Source organism: Paroedura picta, chromosome 2 (assembly GCF_049243985.1).
Source record: "Paroedura picta isolate Pp20150507F chromosome 2, Ppicta_v3.0, whole genome shotgun sequence".
NCBI classification, from domain to species: Eukaryota; Metazoa; Chordata; class Lepidosauria; order Squamata; family Gekkonidae; genus Paroedura; species Paroedura picta.
This window is the reverse complement of record NC_135370.1, coordinates 131,704,928-131,724,245: the sequence shown is the minus strand read 5'-3', so window position 1 is coordinate 131,724,245 and position 19,318 is coordinate 131,704,928. Positions and strand designations below refer to the sequence as shown.

The window sequence follows — 19,318 nt, the reverse complement described above, 5'->3', positions numbered from 1 at the left end:
CTTACCTGTGAAGCATTTTCTGATCTCTCAAGAGGCAAATCTGAGTTCAACTGTGTTGGAAAATTATCTAATGGTTCTTTGTAGAGCACGGGCACAGCATTTGTGTCCTTGGCTTTCGCATCACAGAAGGAGCTATCAATATTGTCTTGCATACTTGGTAGTACAAAGTTAAGATGTGAAGGTAACAAATCACTGACAACTTGCTTGCCTTTCAGGTTGAGGGGCGGTGAAGAAGGCAAAGAGATCTGGCAGTCCACAGCTGAACCCTGAAGCTCCAGTTCCTTTGATGCAAGTGGAGCTTTGGCATCACTGTTGCTGGCCAATGTCAGATCTTCTCCACAACTTGGCTGGTATAAATTATGTTGGAACTTTGTCAATGGAACAGATGGTGAGTGTTGAGCATTCTTTGGATCCAGCATCTTTGGCTTCCTCTCTGAATGTTTCCTACGTAGTGAAGGGATCTTGATCTTGATCTCTTCCTCTTTTTCCTCTCTACCTGTTTGATTCATTAGCTTCAACTCTATCTGCAAGAAACAAACAAATATTATTGATCTCTAGGCCTTCCCTCCATGCCATTGATAATTTTTGTTCTTAGCACTGACAAGTTGCCTCTGCTGGGCATGAGGAGTAGAGTTTCTTAGCTCAGTATTGAGATGAGAAGCATTGGAAAACTTTCTCCATGTTTTTTTCAGCAGTGTCACAGTCTCTCTTACCCCTCTCCCTTTTCAGGATACCAGAAGCAAACAAGCTTCTATATATGAATATTCATCATTGCTTCTTCATATTTAAAGGGAAAGCATACATCTGTTAAGACCTGTGACAGCTGTCACTCAATCTGCAATCAGGAATGATAGAATTAATTGATCTTCCATCAATGCATTAGTTTGTATGTAATTAGGTAGTAGGATACTTATTCAACTCAGTTCCATAAGGACTGGCATGCTTAGCTGAATAAGAATCAAATCATGAGCTTTTAGCTCTCTCAAGGAAACAGCTTTATTTACTTAAAATGTTCATATCCTGGCTTTTCTTTGGAGAATACAGAATATGCACAGAATATATGCCAACAAGCAGCACTATCAACAACAATAAACTTAAGAAATTACTAGCCATTCACAATAAAACCTTACTAAACAGAATCTTTCTTCCATATCAACACTTTTCAGATGTTACTAGAACATCAATTGAAACAAGACCATTTTGCTTCTTTTCCTAAAAATCAGTAAGGATAGTGCATTTCATTTTCCTTAGGCAACTCATTTCACTAGGGTGGGGCACAAGGTTTGAACTTGGCCAAGGAGGGTCAAAAATTTCTAGTGGATGGGACATTAAGCACAAGTCTATAAGATATGAGGGTCCCTTATCAAGTATGAACCAGCATCTTTGAGTCCAGAAACAAATAGACTAGTTAAGGTGGGTTTTTTTTAAAGGTGGAATGCATTAATATTGACATAACACAGTCAACAGAGTGTAGAATGCAGCTGTCTGATGTTTCCAATTTGTCTTTAAAGGAAGTGTCACATACAGCACATTCCCTTGAGGGTACAATAGTATAAAGCAGCATGGTCAGTCCAGCGAGGAAGATAACTGATGAGCAAGATACAATTTGTAAATGGCACACTGAGCAACAGCACGAACCTGTATTCTGAACTAAACGGCTTGGTCTAAGAGTATGACTAAATTCTTTATGAGATTTGACAGAACCTTATTCCATCCATGATAAACTGATCACTTACCTAGCTCTTATATAATCTGAGTTCGCAGAGAATAACAGATATAACAGAATCCCCATATTTAAAATAAAAAAGAGCAAAGCACCTTTGGAAAGGACTTTAAGCAGAGAACTTTAAACAGAGAAGTGGAAAAAGACTTGATACTTAGCCATTTCTATGTTGGCCTCCCCCACCCCCAATGAATCTCCAAGCAGCTTTCTCTGCACAAGGTTCTGGTATACTTGACTCTTCTAAACATGCATCCAGAATGCTATGAAGGGAGAATCCGTTGTAGAGTTTATTTACAGAAGAAGTTTTAATCTCTCTCCTCTCCCTCCACTGTTTTCTTCATATCCTCCCCCACTAAAAACCCTCTTTCCTTCTTTAAAAAAAACCACTAGGAAACTGTTACAAGCAAAGAGATCAAAATGTAAAAAGCAGCTTTGAAACTATATTTTTGTGCCACAATAAATCTGCCTTCAATAAGATTCCATCAGCTTTTAGAATCATAGAGTTGGAAGGGGCCATAAAGGCCATCTAGTCCAACCCCCTGCTCAACGGAGGATCAGCCCTAAGCATCTTAAAGCATCCAAGAAAAGTGTGTATTCAACCTTTGCTTGAAGACTGCCAGTGAGGGGGAGCTCACCACCTCCTTAGGCAGCCTATTCCACTGCTGAACTACTCTGACAGTGAACATTTTTTTCCTGATATCTAGCCTATATCGTTGTACTTTTAGTTTAAACCCATTAGTGCGCATACTTTCCTCTGCAGCCAACGGGAACCGCATCCTGCCCTCCTCCAAGTGACAACCTTTCAAATACTTAAAGAGGGCTATCGTGTCCCCTCTCAACCTCCTTTTCTCCAGGCTGAACATTCCCAAGTCCCTCAACCTGTCTTCACAGGTGGTCCCTTGGCCACAGATCATCCTCGTCGCTCTCCTCTGTACCCTTTCAATTTTATCTACGTCCTTCTTGAAGTGAGGCTTCCAGAACTGCACACAGTACTCCATGTGTGGTCTGACCAGTGCCGTATACAATGGGACTATGACATCTTGTGATTTTGATGTGATGCCTCTGTTGATACAGCCCAAAATGGCATTCGCCTTTTTTACCGCTGCATCACACTGCCTGCTCATGTTTAGTTTACAATCCACAAGTACCCCAAGGTCTCGTTCACACACAGTGCTACCTAGAAGCGTATCCCCCATCCAGTAGGCATGGTTTTCATTTTTCTTACCCAGATGCAGAACTTTACACTTATCTTTATTAAATTGCATCTTGTTCTCATTTGCCCATTTTTCAATTTTTTTTTTTTTTTGCCACATCACCTTTGTCTTTTTATTCAGCTGGGCAAATTTCTCCTCTTGGGCCTCCAGCATCTTTTCAAAATCTTGATGCTTTTTCAATAGTTGTTCGACATCAGAGATAGAATGCTAGGTAAGCAAAGGAGTAGAGGCAGTCAACATATAAATGTCATGTGGCGAAAATAGCTCTGAAATTCTTCAAAGTAAAACTAAAGGGATGAGCTAACAAACTTCTTTTGAAATTGATGAGTTATGTGTGTCTTTCCACATCATGTAAAGGAAGGCATCATAATATTGCTGGGCAGCTACAGCATTATTGCTAGAGTTGGTTTCTATCAATGAAAGGCAGGTAGCAGGATAGGCTTTCATTGTTTGCATGGGCAATTTCTAGGCCAATCTCTCTGCTCATGTAGCTGACTGTTTCAGCATTTCTGCTGTCCTTACTCACCCCATAGCTAGGATCTGACAGAAAACCTTCTCTGGCAGTCAGCCAAGCTTCAGCTTGGTCCAGCTCCCTTTGCAGTAACTGGATCTCCCAGTTTTCCTTGTACAGCTCCTTCCTCGTGTCCCAAGACTCCTTCACTTTGCTCATCAGCTCCAATAATTCAGAGCATTTCTGTTCAATCTATAGGAATAAATCCAAAGATTTCTATTAAATGAGGAGAAAAGGTAAAGGCATTTGTGGACTAGGAGACTGATTTTATGGTCTCTTTCCAGAAAAATTGTTGAAGCCATTTAATTTTGAACAGTAAGGTTATGATATCTGTTTATATATCAGCTTTTGAAAGATATCCAAGGTAATATATTGTAAATATTTTAAAAAGTATACACCAAGGGGAAAAAAGCCTGACTAAATAAAAAGGCCTTACCAACAACCTGAAAGTAGAGTAATGAAATGGCACAATAGGTCTTACTATAAAATGTTACTCCATGATTATGTTACCATCAAGCTAGCTGTGCCTACAAACACAGGTTTGCCAGCCTTGTGTCAACAAATACCAGGAGATTTTAAGAGTGGTGCCTGGAAACGGTAGAATTTCAGGAAATGTGATGTCAAATCCTCTGTGATGCTCTAGGAATTACTCCAATTTCTATGGTAAAATTAATAAAGACTGGGGAAATTCCTAGATTGCTGCAGATGATATGACATCCTTTCTGGGCAGAGGTTCAGAGGATATGGCATTTCTTTCCAGTGAGACTCCAGAGCTAACTTGGTGTAGGTTAGGAGCGCAGAATTTTAATCTAGTGAGCTGGGTTTGATTCCCCGCTCCCCCACATGCAGCCAGCTGGGTAACCTTGGGCTTGCTACAGCACTAATAAAACTGTTCTGACTAAGCAGTAATATCTATCAGCCGCAACTACCATCATACATAATAATGTCCATGAGAAGACGTTTTATGTTCCTGTTATCCAAAGACATACTCTTACCAGAAATAAAAATTTGCATCATCAGACCTTGTATGGTCAAAGGCACAGAAAGAATCTATTCTTATTATCTAATCAAAAATTTGTAATCAAACTATGTGCAATAGTATGATTGCAAAAAGAACTAGCCTAATTCCTATGAGAACTCTGGCACTCCCTAATCAAGGCTATTCTGTGACTGAGGCCTTACACACAGGACATAATTAATTAAACCATCTTCTACCACAAACATAAGACAATAGGATCTCTTTTTCAGGACAGCCAGACTATGACTTAATTTCTCCCTTACTTCATGACACCTTACCTATATATCAGTAGAGTTCACCCCTGCTTAGCTACTATCTCCTGCCCTGCTTACACCTTGTTGGCCCTGTGGTCTTCTAGCCTTCCAAAGCCTCCTCATCCTTTCCCTTCCATGCTAAACACTCCTTTATCTGCCATCTGCCCACTACAATTTCATGTCCCCTCCAGAACAACTCAAAAACATTCTGAGCTTCCAGGTGTTTTTTCCTTAAGCTAACCACAGGGGTGGGGAGAACCACATTCATGTAGGAATGTGAAGACCATTATTGCAGTAATCTACTATACATATACTCAAGGCATGCACCACAATGGCCAGATTCTTTTCGGCCTAGGAAGGGCTGCACCATCTGAAGATGGTAAATGGCACCCCAGCCACCAATGGCACCTGTTTATTCAATAGAAGGCCTCAATATAGGAAAACCCTCAAGCTATAAATGTGGCTGCCATTGAGATGAGGCAGCAGGAGATGACAGGGTGGAGGAGGGTTCCAACATGGAATCTTGGGGAACCCTGTTGGCCAAAGGCAAAGGGGAAGAGCAGAAACCCCCCAAGCAACACACACTGAAATCTGCCCTTCAAGTAGGATCAGAACTACTACAGAACACTGCCTGTCAGTCCCAGTTCTGAAAGACAATCAATGGAAATGAAAGCCACCAAGGGGGCAAGAGAATTAACAGGGTTGTACTCCCACTGTCCATTTCCCAAGAAATGTCGTCCACCAAGGTGATCAAACCCATTTCAGTCCCATAACCAGGCCTGTACTAGATTGGAATGGATTTGAACAATGTGTTTCATTCAGCCCACTGCTCATAAGTGTGAATCCTAATAACATAATTGTATTCCTAGGCTGCCAAGTGATTCCAAGATTTCATATTGGATTCTTATAAGACAAGAGAAATCCACCTGTTCATGTATCCAGCAGTCCCTAATTATTTTTAATCTTTTAATTTTTAAAAAATAGAAATATTGTATTGTTTTCAATGAACAGAGAATCAAATTAAAAGCAGCAACTGGATCACAAACAAATTTTAAAAGATGTATGTACCCCCATGGTATCCTGATCTCCTTACACATCATATGTAAATCAAGTGGAGTATCATTGTAAAGGTCAGCGTATGAAGTTACATAGATTCCAAGGCCATGGGTAGCTTCTATTTTTCATAATCATGTGTGAAGGACCACATGTTGGGTGAAGCACTCAGGAGCCTTAGTCTGATCCATTCGTTCAGTATCCTGCTGCATTTCTGTCTTGCTTTTAGATCACACACGTGTTCATTTGTTTTTGATTTCTATGGAAGTCTTATCTAGATATAGAAGGGGGGTATAGCGAAGGACACTCAGTGCAATCCTTGTGGTGAAGAAGAAAATTGACCTAGATTCTCTCATCTTCTGACTTGAAGCCAATAATAAATGTATACTCACATCATAAATAATGCAGAAGAAAATCAAGTGTGGTTACAATTTGATACTGGAGAAAAGGTTTTGTGATCCTATGACCTGTTCCCAGTCAGTCAAGAGACTGGCCACATTGGGTGTGCACTGGTCCCTTACACCACTGATTTTATTCTGGTCTAACTCTCATCCTCGGATTACCTGCATGGACATAAAATTTCCATCCTTCACCAAGCTTCTTCCTGATTCCTGCAGCTCTTCATATTTCAGCCACTGCTTGTCTATATCATGCTTGTACTCTTCATGCCGCTTAATAAGCAGCTCAGCACCAAGAAGATCATTTGTCAGCATCTCAGATGTAATCAGGGCATGCATCTCGTTGGCCCAGGCCCTGAAGGAGTCATCAAAAGGGAAGAACTGAATGCCAATATAGCCCAAAAATTAAAATGACACTTTACTAATGCAGACATAGGAGGGGCACATAGCAAATAATCTGTGACATATACTGTTTCTAAATGGAGGTGAAACTCCCACCGCCTCCTGCTTACAAACGCATGGTTGGAAGCTGTAAGTTTGCAAGCTTCCTGATGGGAGACCCCTCTAGCTTTTTCACCACTGCTTTTTGCCTCCTAACAAGGTAGCAAGGAAAAACAAAGTGAACTTCTCCCCCTACTCCTCAGCTTCTCAGTTATCACAAGCCACTGATCCCAGCTGTTTCGGGGACTCAAACTTCCTTCCCCGAGCCCCCGAAATTATGCAGTAGCACCACAACACGAGCATTTTTTTTTAATTAACAGTTCAGCATTGCTATGGAGAAATGCCACAACAATAAAGCACCCCCCCCTTTGGGATTCTTGGTGTTTTGGTCTCTATTTACATTTGGATAGATTTGTGAGAGGCTGACCATGGTAACTGGACCTGATGAGTGATTTTGTGTGAACAGGAAGGCTTAAAAATAAGGAGCACAAATGCGTAACTGATCAGGAGAAGGCTGCTTCATCACATGCTCTCCCCCTTTCCCTGTTAAAACCCAAACTCCAGAAAACACAAATGGGGATGTGTCTCGGCTGCTCGATCCCAAAACAGACAAGGACAATGAACAGAACATTTTATTTTAACTTGGGGAATATAGCTTTGCAGTCCTGCAGCCACGTGGGCTGTGCTGTTTTTTTAAAAAATTATCACCAGCAGGAAATGGAGAGGGGAGGGCGGGTGCAAGAGTGGGACAATGCTAGCTAAACTGTCGTGTGTTTCTCCCTCCATGCGGTCATGCCTCTGGTTGCTCCCTGATGTGAAGCACAATAAAGAGTGACAAATCTACTTGAGCCATTTTGTCACTATTTCCAGGCAACAGCTCAGTGCTTTCAAGGATTTCGATGGATGGTCATCCATTAACAGGTATAGCTGGGTGTCAGCTGCATATTGGTGACATCCTCGTCCAAAACTGCAGATTAACTGTGTGAGTGGGCATGTAGATGTTGAATAACATTAGGGAGAGAATTGCTCCCTGCAGTGCACCATAGTTATGGCATACCGCTAGGAGGTACTCTCCCCTGCCACCAACCTACAGCTGTGGAAGGAGGAATGTAGTCATTTCAAGGCAGTGCCCTATATTCCTATGTCAACTAGGTGATGGGCAAGTAGTCCATGATTGACCATGTTGAATACTGCCATGAGATTTAAAAGGATCAGCTGCACTGGCCTGCCTAGCTCCAGTTTCCTCTGGAGATCATCTTTAAGGGTGACTTAGAGCCAATTCTACCCCATGATCAGGCCTGAAAATGGATTGGAAAGGATCAAGGACTGATATCCCTTCACCACTTTTCAGATTTACTATTATTATGCTAATATAGCTAAGAAATTGTTCAGGGAGGGGCTATTATAAAGGGAATAGGATTGCAATTTATTGCAATATTTATTCATTATCCCAGTTTTATTGTTTTATATTTGTAATCCATTTTTGCATTGTTTATAATAAGTCTCTTTTTTTGCCATCAAGTCACAGCTCACTTATGGGAGACCCAGTGGGGTTTACAAGGCAAGAGATGATCAGAGGTGGTTTGCCGTTGCCTGCCTCCCCATCATGATGCTGGCATTCCTTAGTGTTCTCCCTTCCAAGCATTGAAAAGAGCCAACCCTGCTTAGCTTCTGAGATTTAATGAAGTCTAGTCAACCTGGACTACCCAGCTGGGGGCATGTCTTACACTGTTTTTAACTGTATTGTTTTCTAATTTGGAATCCAGCCTTATTGCCTTGCTTATGGGTTATTGTACTGTTTTACTCCATTGTTTTAAGTGATGTTTTGTAATCTGGCTTGAGGCTCAACAAGAAAGGGAGGCTATAAATAAAATAAATATATATCAATTAATAAATCTTCATACTATAAAGGAAAGATTCATTTATACATACATCCATTCTCTGCAATTGTCAAAGTAGATGTGGACTTGTTCTGCCTGCAGCAGCTTCTGTTTCCTTTCTGAAGACCTCTTATTTAGATTTTCCCAACATTCATCCACTTCTGAAAGTCTACTCATCATGTTGTCTCTGGGATAAGGGTACAATCCACCAAGATGCCAAGCTTCTCCTCGAATCCTTTCCAATTCTTTTGCAATGGCTATTATCTCCCTCTGGAACACATAAAGGATCAGGGAGAAATCCTTCCTAATCACCAGCACCAGCCAAATAAAAATCTTCAGGAGGCTTATTTATTTATTACTATCAGGCTGTTTGTAAATTCACATGAATCTTTTAGACTGTTGAATGAATCTGCAAATTGATTTAAAAATACATTTAGTTACCTGTACACAGTTACAGCCAGTGAGGAAATAAAGAACAAGAGAGAAAGTACCAATAGTGGTCAGAACGTCAAACCAGGATCTGGGAGACCCCACTTGTGCCATGGAATCTTGCTAGATGACATCGAGCTAGTCATACACTTCCTTAACCAGCCTCACGGGGTTGAGAGAACAAAGTAGAGATGTGGTGAATGTTGCAAGCTATCTGAGGTCCCCACTGAGGACACCATGTAGCAGTTAAGAGCAGAGAGCTCTAATCTAGAGAACCGGGTTTGATTCCCACTCCTTCTCCACATGCAGCCAGCTGGGTGACCTTGGGCCAGTTTTCTCAGAGATCTCTCAACCCCACCTACCTCAGGGTGTCTGTTGTGGGGAGAGGAAGGTGGGCAATTGTAAGCAGCTTCAAGACTCCTTTGGGTACTGAAAAGTAGGGTACAAAAAAAACCAGCTCTTCTATGTGAAGTAAATAAATACAGAAGCAGTCCTGTCAGACCAACCTGGTTTCCTTTTTTGACCAAGTAACAGGTTTGCTGGATCATGGAAATTCGGTTGATGTCATTTACTTGGATTTTAATAAAGCTTTTGATAAGGTTCCCCATGATGTTCTGATGGATAAATTAAAGGGCTGCAATCTGGATTTTCAGATAGTTAGGTGGATAGGGAATTGGTTAGAGAACCGCACTCAAAGAGTTGTTGTCAATGGTGTTTCATTAGACAGGAGGGAGGTGAGTAGCGGGGTACCTCAGGGCTCAGTGCTCGGCCCGGTACTTTTTAACATATTTATTAATGATCTAGATGAGGGAGTGGAGGGACTGCTCATCAAGTTTGCAGATGACACCAAATTGGGAGGACTGGCAAATACTCCGGAAGATAGAGACAGAGTTCAACGAGATCTGAACACAATGGAAAAATGGGCAAATGAGAACAAGATGCAATTTAATAAAGATAAGTGTAAAGTTCTGCATCTGGGTCAGAAAAATGAAAAGCATGCCTACTGGATGGGGGATACGCTTCTAGGTAACACTGTGTGAACAAGACCTTGGGGTACTTTGGATTGTAAACTAAACATGAGCAGGCAGTGTGATGCAGCGGTAAAAAAGGCAAATGGCACTGGTCAGACCACACCTGGAGTACTGTGTGCAGTTCTGGAGGCCTCACTTCAAGAGGGACGTAGATAAAATTGAAAGGGTACAGAGGAGAGCGATGAAGATGATCTGGGGCCAAGGGACCAAGCCCTATGAAGATAGGTTGAGGGACTTGGGAATGTTCAGCCTGGAGAAAAGGAGGTTGAGAGGGGACATGATAGTCCTCTTTAAGTATTTGAAAGGTTCTCACTTGGACCCATTATGCACGGGGGTTTTAGCGCACATTCGGGGTGGAATGGCGGCGACTAAAATCACGGATAACGCACGGAGCCGGCTGCAACCGGCTGCAGCTTCGGTGCATGCCGCCGAAAAAGCCGCGTCAGTCAAACGCGGAAGAAAGCGCAGCTTCCGGCTGAGCGGGGCGCAACCAGAAGCGGCGCCCGGATCGGCGCGTGCATAATCGGTTACTCTGGGTTTTGCCGCCGTCGCGCCGCGCCCCGCCCCGTGCATAACCGGTATGCGTCGCGTCTTCCCCCTCCGCGTTTTCCACGTGACCCGAAATCGCCGTTTCGGCGGCCGTGCATAATGGGCCTTGGAGGAGGGTAGGATGCTGTTTCCGTTGGCTGCAGAGGAGAGGACACACAGTAATGCGTTTAAACTACAAGTACAACGATATAGGCTAGATATCAGGAAAACAAAATTCACAGTCAGAGTAGTTCAGCAATGGAATAGGCTGCCTAAGGAGGTGGTGAGCTCACCCTCACTGGCAGTCTTCAAGCAAAGGTTGGATATACACTTTTCTTGGATGCTTTAGGATGCTTAGGGCTGATCCTGCGTTGAGCAGGGGGTTGGACTAGATGGCCTGTACGGACCCTTCCAACTCTATGATTCTATGATTCTATAAATTGAACTTCCTCCATACCAGACTCACAGGAGGTATAGACAAGATATGTGAGTAGCTGTCTCTTTAAGAGAAGCACACAAGAACGCTTTAAGGACTGGAGATGTCCCGGAGGACTTGAAGAGAGCAAACGTTATTCCGATCTTTAAAAAAGGGAGGAAGGATGACCTGGGAAACTGCAGCCCAGTGAGTCTGACCTCTGTTGTGGGTAAGATAACGGAGCAGATATTAAAGGGAGCGATCTGCAAACATCTGGAGGACAATTTGGTGATCCAAGGAAGTCAGCATTCATTTGTCTCCAACAGGTCCTGTCAGACCAACCTGGTTTCCTTTTTTGACCAAGTAACAGGTTTGCTGGATCATGGATGCTTTAGGATGCTTAGGGCTGATCCTGTGTTGAGCAGGGGGTTGGACTAGATGGCCTGTATGGCCCCTTCCAACTCTATGATTCTGTGATTCTCTGAAGTGGTTTCAGGCAGCTGTGAAGTTTAAGTTCTGAGCTTACAAGCCCTCAGAGAGGTGAGTAGGTGAATCCTAGGGCAGTCATTGACATGGTACCATTGCTTCCAGTTATGCAGGCAGACATGTCATAATGATGTACTCAGATGCCATTTTAGTGAGTCATTGCTCTCTAAAGTCTTCCAGGGGTTGCCAGCCCCATGGATTTGCAATTGTATGATTTCATGTAAATTTTCTCAACAGAGACAACATAGACTTCTGATGTGGTTGTATGAGAACATGAAAATTGTGTGCTTGAGATGAAAGCTAAAGCTGCTTTTGTGTGTTGTGGTTGTAAACAGCTGATGTGCATTTGGAAAGCCAAAACTCCCACTGCATATTCCCTGACAAAACAATAGGACTTTGTAAGGTGTAGAAAGAGGGGCAGTTTGTAACAATGCATACAGAAGCATGTTTACTCAAGAGTAAGTTCCATCAGACTAAATGGACCTTGCTTAGGATTACAGCCTAAATGTCCCCTAAAGCAGTGGTCCCCAACCTTTCTGAGGCTGGGGACCGGCAGGGCATCGGGCCACGCCCGCGCGGACCATGGCCGCGCATCGGGCCGCGCCCGTGGTCCAGGCCCGCGCATCGGGCCGCGCCCGCACAGGCCGCGCATGCGCGAGGCACGGCCCGGCCCTGATTCCCTCTCCCCGCCCTCCCGCAGTAAGAAGCTTCCCGGGCCACAAGCTTGCGGCCTGGGAAGTTTTTTACTGCGGGGGGGGGGGGCAGGGAGAGGGAGCCGTGGCCCGGCGCCATGGCCTTCACGGCCTGGCACCGGGCCACGGCCCGCAGGTTGGGGACCACTGCCCTAAAGTGAGTAGGAAAGCCAGCAGCAGCAAAAACACAGTTTGGCCTTTCATACAGCAAAATGCAAGTTGGTTTTATTCATGAAGGCATTTCAAAGCACTTGGTTCCACTCACCTCCAATCTTTCATGCTGGCTAAGGAGGGTCTGCACTCTTGACAAGTCATAGCCATACTCTTCCCTGTCCACAATAGCCTGTTTCTCCTGAATCCATCCCTTCAGGTCATCCACATCACGATCATACTGGTGCACCTCCCGAGCTGCTCTGAGATGCTGAGGCAAAAAGAAGATAAGACACTGAAGCCAGCAGAAGTAAAACAAACAGGAGTCACACAGAATTAGAATACCATGTGTTGTAGCAGTCCTCAATCTTCTAAGCTCACGGCTTCAAAAGTCTTAGAAGGGCAGAACTGTACTTAGAAGAAGAAGAGCTGGGTTTTCACTACCCTGAAGGGGTCTCAAAGCTGCTTACAATTGCCTACCCTTCCTCTTCCTACAGCAAGCACCATGTGAAGCAGATGGTGCTGAGAGAGCTCTGAGAGAACTGTGACTAACTTAAGGTCACCCAGTTGGCTATATGTGGAGGGAGTACGGGGAATCAAACTTGCCTCTTCAAATTAAAGGCCACCATTCTTAACCACTGCACCAAGATTGCTTTCAATTAGAATTGCACTGTAAGTCACCCTGACTCTTCCCTTGTACATTTTCCTAAATAAGACCCATCAGTTCGAGGGCATGAAGCAACCAAGAGCATCACCACTGTGCCTGATACAGGTGCAGTTGAAGGGCTCCTAATCATTTACCATCTGTCATCAATGAGACCATCAAGAGGGAGGGCATGAAAAAGTCACCTGAGAAACTCCTTCCCCAAAACCATTTCTATGGGCTGAGAAGTGGGATAATAATGATATATGAAATCATCTCCCTGTATAGGATCACACGGATAAATGAAAGGGAGGAACTGGGGAAGAGCCTCCTAGTTGGCTAACAACAGTTGAAAAACATTTAGCTAAATTTGGTTCTCCTGTGCGACAGCTATTTGAGGCATCAGTGAGCCCAAAGGCTCCTGAGAGAGAGAGAGAGAGAGAGAGAATATTTGGTGTGTGTGTGGGCGAGGGAGGTTTCCTCATAAGAATGAAACCCTCCCCTTCCTTCTCTTGTTTGCTTGCCTATTTTTTCTAATACTTTTTTTTTCTATTGTAAGCTATTTCGGATCCCATGGGGGACACAACAAACAAACTGAATGTGTGAAACACTTCCATTGTGAATGTTACTTAAAGTAGCATTAATTGGAGCTGACATGTGAAGAGAGGCCTTGACACATAATTGCAGGAACTGCCACAAAACAAATACGTGAGCTACTACTGTGCATGACACAGAGGTCCTTGTTAGCCTGTTCAGCCTGACATTCAGCTATGAACGTGCTCACAGCACACAGCTAATTTCATTCAGCATCGGTCCATCAAATCAAACAGGATATCAGGCAGGCTTACGTTCTTACCTCTGCCCTCATCTGGGTGGCTTGATACAACCTCTCCCATGTAGTATTGACCAGTTGGGCTCTCTTCTCAACGTGACTTATTTGGCTGCAGCACTGACTCCTGAGGTGTGATGCCAACTTATTTATTAGAAGAACCTTGGCATACCCCAGAGATTCTATCTCCTTTTTAAAATCTTCAAATTTTTGCTCCAAAATCTGTAGGATGGAAGAAAGGAATTATTTTGTAAGGTCCCATTACCGTCATGTTGAAGATATAGGAACTAGCAGTATTTGAATTTTATTATTTTAAATATATTTGAATTTTAAAACAGTAATATAGTCATTCTGAGAGTACATGTGGCAATTTTCTCCCTCCAATTCTGCAAATGGATAGAAGAAAGGTTGCTGGCATTTTTTAGAGGAAAGTGCCATGGTAAAATCTGGTTATCCTATTATTATTCATAAATGCTAAAAGTAACCATGAAGAATGTCCAAGTGATCCAAACGACTGCTTGAAGCCCCAGACTGGTGGGTGAAAACACTGTGAGAGGAGTGAGGCTTGCTAATGCCTCCTGTTCTGGTGTTATTGCCCCCAGCGGTCCAAAGCAGGCTGCACATTTTCTTCCTCTGCAGCCTGTCTTAGAACTTGCAGGGGTGTGATGTGAACCATCATGTGACTTCTTTCATGTTGCTGCCACCTCAGACATGCTGCAAAGGGAGGTGCTACCTCTGCAGTCCACCTTGGAGTCTACAGTGTAGGGAACACAGAACGATTGCATGGAAATTCACTAGTTTGAGCTAGCCCTACAGTGGCCCAATAAAGTCAGAATCTAGAAAACACCAAACTCTGTTTTACCTCAACATCTTCCAAATCCTGCCCATAGTTGTCTGATTCAGCCATGCTCCGTTTGCTCAAAAGCCAGACTTCTACCAACTGGACTTCCCTCTCAAATTGGTGTAGTTGAAATTGCTCCTGCAGAACTTTAATTTGGGTCTCAACTTCTGTTAAGAGACAGTTATATTCTTCTAGAATAGCCTGGAGCTTGGGAAGGATAGTTGAGCTGTTATAAAAAAAAACAGAATTAACAATGTCTCTTTTGATAGGCATAGTGGGGATACACAAACATATTGGGGTTAGTGATAAGGGCAGAGTTTGGTTTCCCAGTTTTGCTCTTCCTCTGAAGCTTCAATTAAAAAAAAAAAACATCCACAGTCAGTTTCCCACTTTCATACCTATCTGGATTGTCACAAGTCAAGAGGCAATTTCCTGTTTCCTTCAACTTTTCAATTCGGGACTCAAATCCCTCTAGGTCAAGCTTGACAGCGTCTACTTTACGAAGCAGTGCTCGAGTAGATTCTTCATCCTGTCCATAATCTGGGAGGTCCAGGACAAGTACCTTCTCTGCCAACCAGGATTCCACTTCCAAAAGCTGGAAGAAATGTAGTGAAAGAGAAACAGAGAAGCTACACAGGCAGAAATGCATCTATCAGGGAGACACATCTACTAAGGCCTGGTAAAGCAGATGGTAGATAGATACTTCAAATTTCTATTAGGGTTTGTACCAAAAGCCATGGCCTTTTCCCCCAAGTGTCTTGGGAACAGTAGTTTGGTTACAATGCTGAAAATACATAGCTAATGATTTTTAGCCCTCGCCAGTGCCTATTCTGCACACAGTGGTCAATGCACTTTCAGTGCACTTGAGAAGTAGATTTTCCTGTTTTGCACAGGGAAATCCAGCTACAGAAGCACATTGATAATGCATTATCCTACATGTGCAGACTGGATGGCCAAGGTTAGCCCAATCTTGTTAGCCCTAGTTAGTATTTGGATGTGAAATTACCTAGGAAGTCCAGGGTTGCTATGCAGAAGTAGGCATAGAAAACTACTCTGATTGTCTCTGTCTTGAAAACCCTCTGGGGTCACTGTAAGTCAGCTGTGACTTGACAGCACTTTGCACCAGTACCTTCATGGGAACTATAGTTCTTACATTTTCCTCAGGAGACAGAATAACCATTAAAGTTTTTAAGCATGTACAGACTTAAAGTATGTAGCAGAACTGAACTAGTGCTAGGTAAAATTTCCTCAATGTTCCTCTGATATTTTGGGTGCTTGGTGTTCATAAGTAAAGTTGTTCCTCAATGAGTAGATTGACTGCATTCTGTGGCAATCTCCCACTGCCTTCTTAAATACAAAAAGGAGAAAGCAGCTCACTCTTGATAGAGACAGGCATTCCCTTAATGGGAAATCAGCTTGATGCAGAACATCAAGGGGAGACCAGCTAGCTAGCAGGAGGGCAAGAGTGTTGTAAGCAGAAGCAGAATTCCAAATTATTCGAATCCAACTCACAGTGGAATCAGGCTTTTCAGATGTGTGGAGTTCACATTTCAATGTAGTGCCCTTTAAGTTAGCTCAATATTTGTATTAGAAACAAAAAGAAGCTGGAGAGGGAGAATGTTTTAAATTTTGCTTCAGTTTCTACCAGTATTTAGCATTTCCTAGAAACAGTCGTTTTTCCAAACATATGGAAACTAAACAAGTCTTTTCTGCCATGTTTTACCTCTGTAAGGAAGTGTTGGTTTTCATAGGATTGCATGAGCCTCCTCCTTCTCTCCTGAACCTCACCCTTCAGGTTTTCTGAGGCAATTTCCAATTCTTTCACCTTTTCCTTGATGTCTTGTGAGGCAGAGTGCCCTCCCTTCACCAATTTCCGTCCAGTGCTGATAACTGCTTTAGTTAAAGGATCATGGCTATTAATTTCATTCTCCAAATTCTAAAACATAAAAAAGGAGAAAATAATATTTTCATTATTTTAAAATGTTGCTATCCTGTTCAACTGGCTATATTGCAAGATACATAGTTTTTAACAATGGAGAAGATGCAACATTGAATAATTTATTTTATTTATTTATTTATTATATTTATATACCGCCCTCCCCAGAGGCTCAGGGCGGTTTACATAAGAACGAAGAACAATACATAAAACGGTCTGTAAAAACATGTGAATAACCTTACAATAATAATAACTAATAGTTGTAACCATATAACAATGTAACATTATAAACAATATAAACAATACAACAGTGCAACACTACAAACAGGTCCAGAGCATATTGGTGGAATTCTGGGGGGGGGCGGGGGGAGCAGGGGCCCTTCGGTCGCTGTTGATTACGTCTGGTCTCAGCCAAATGCCTGGCGGAAGAGCTCCTTTTTGCAAGCCCTGCGGAACTTCACATATCACTAGAACTAAAAATAATAATTTGAAGACAAATGTAATATGGAAACAGATCACACAGAGAATTCTCAAGATTCCATGTGATCTTGGCTGCCTGCCACATTTATTAACTGAAATGACCACTATGCACACTGTCAAGAACCTGATAGCCTGCTTGGGTGCTGGGATGAAAATATAAAGGCTGTGGAGTGAGGTGGGGGTGGTTAGAGAGGATAGGCTCTTTACTTCCATCTCTGGCATGAGGCTTACAGCTCACAACTTACCTGTCCTCCAGTCCCTAAGCAGGCAACTATGGACAAGACCTGTCACATAGAAGTCCTAACAGCAACAGTTTACTTTCTTGGAACATGGGGTAAGTGGTATTATTTGTTTTGAGCTTTCAAACTATTCTTTGGTATAAAATCAGCAGATGGAAAAGTGAAAGAGAACTCTCATCACTCTTCTCCACCTTCTGCTATGTCAACAGAAGTTTTGAGTTACCTTACCTGGAGTTTTCCCTGCAAACTCTGAACAATTGCAAGAGACTGGCCATAGTCTCTAGTGGATGCTAGTGGAAGCTTCTCACGAATCCAGGCCAACTCCTCAGTGACATCTTGGAGGAACTGATAGTGCAGCCGGCTAGCTTCCAAGCATTCACCTTGTTCTCGCAAAGGCTCTCTAAGATTTTTGTACCTGTGGATTTAAAATGAACTCTCATTTCAGAATACCCAAATATAGCTAGAGATAGAATGCTGATAAAAAGAAAGGGTGGGAGACTGGGAACGAACAGACTCAGAAGCCACTCCTGCTCCTTCTGGTTAGCCCCTGGGAGGTCAGAAAACCTTCATGGCCATCCTATGTCACTGCTTGGAACCACCACACCCTCACCACCACACCCCAGGGCTGCCAAAGACAAAGAGGGTAACCACCAACTGGCACTAATGACTCTTAGAGTATTTCCTGAAAGCTGAAGTCATATGTCTAGCACTCTGCACCTCTGTTGCCCTTCATTAGCTTCAGCTAGTTGTTGCACCACCTGCTAGTAATTGCAGGGCAGCCCTGTCACTGTTTAGAGCTAACTTGCTTTTGGTATGGCAAGCTTCTTTGCTGCCCCTTCAGGTAGCAAGACAAAACATGTATGTGAGTGAATAAGCCACTGTACTGCTTTGACCGCTCTCTAGCCCAACCAAGAGCTTGAATGCGCTGTCTGGGAACTTAACAGCTCCGTTATTCAACCCCTTTCCTATCTGTCACCTACCAGTATGCAGCTGGGTTCATGGAAAGAGAACAGTAATTGAAATATTGGGGAGAAGGCATTTCTTCACAGTGACAATGGAGGAAATGTAGAATATCTTTAGAAAAACCCTGACAGAGATAGCCTAGGCTACCTCAGTTTTGTCACATCCCAGAAGCTGAGCAGGGCCGCTCAGGACTTGTTCTTGGATGATGGACTGCCAAGGGTTGCTATGCAGAGGAAGACAGTGGCAAAACACCTCTGAATTTGTCTGATTTTGAAAACTCTGTGGCAGGCTTTCTCAGACAGGGTTTCATCAAACCCTGGGGCTTCTTGATAGCCCTGGGAGGGTTTCCCAAATGGGTGGGAGTTAATTTTTATACATATTTATAAAATGTGTTAAACATTTATTGTATGATATGACCATGTATGGGCATGCTGACCCACCCTCCCCTTCCCTCCCCAAATGGAAGAGGTGGGGAAAAGGAAGGGCCCTGGGTGGATGATTACATAGCTATGCTTCCCAACCATATTCTGCACAATTGTGCCTCTGCTGAAGAATGTTTCAGGAGTTTCTCAAAAGTTTAAAAAAACCCTGAGAAATGCTGCTCTATGGAGTTGCCATAGGTTGGCTGAGACTTGACAGCAAATAAAGGACAATTACTCATGTACCTATGCACCACATGGTCTACCCTGTCTTCTATTTCATCTGCCATAAAATTCTTCTCCTGTTGGAATTCTTGTGCTGTCTTTATAAACTCTTGTAGTTGGTCTTTGCAACCTGTAAAGTCTTCTTCTAATGCCTCCTGTTTCTTTAGAAGATCATTCAAAACCAGGTAGTCATGGCTGTTTTTTGGTACATTCAGCTCACTTTCTAGATCTTCCAGATATTTTTCCACATCATCCACATTACAGAGGAAATGCAGAGCCTATGGCCAGAGGAAAGGGGAAAAGATTCATAGTCCAAACAGGAATATCATGTTTTTCTTGTGATAGCTTTCTACTTGTTTAAAAAAGTATGTTTAATCATTAAGGTGATCTTTATAGAGGAATAATTAAAGTTTTGATCCAATGAACAGAATGTATTCTTCCTTCTTTCTTCCACGCCCCTTGAAAACCTACTCCTGAGGATCAGGGATGTGGATTAGACTGTGTTGTTGAGGGTGGCAGC

The 19,318-nt window shown here is 43.0% G+C and overlaps 1 protein-coding gene across 3 annotated transcripts in view; it reads right to left on the bottom strand.

Moving 5' to 3' along the window:
• SPTBN5 (spectrin beta, non-erythrocytic 5) overlaps positions 1-19,318 on the bottom strand; it is a 147,606-nt gene that overhangs the window by 22,557 nt on the left and 105,731 nt on the right. For all 3 annotated transcript variants that reach the window (XM_077322780.1, XM_077322781.1, XM_077322782.1), the window contains 12 exons: positions 18,820-19,076; positions 17,420-17,606; positions 16,260-16,472; positions 14,935-15,131; positions 14,558-14,762; positions 13,723-13,917; positions 12,339-12,494; positions 8,545-8,762; positions 6,337-6,526; positions 3,464-3,640; positions 3,040-3,144; positions 6-524 (listed from right to left, as the gene is read on the bottom strand). In XM_077322780.1, coding sequence (XP_077178895.1) covers positions 6-524; positions 3,040-3,144; positions 3,464-3,640; positions 6,337-6,526; positions 8,545-8,762; positions 12,339-12,494; positions 13,723-13,917; positions 14,558-14,762; positions 14,935-15,131; positions 16,260-16,472; positions 17,420-17,606; positions 18,820-19,076 — 2,619 coding nt within the window. The remainder of the gene's footprint in view (positions 1-5; positions 525-3,039; positions 3,145-3,463; positions 3,641-6,336; positions 6,527-8,544; positions 8,763-12,338; positions 12,495-13,722; positions 13,918-14,557; positions 14,763-14,934; positions 15,132-16,259; positions 16,473-17,419; positions 17,607-18,819; positions 19,077-19,318) is intronic.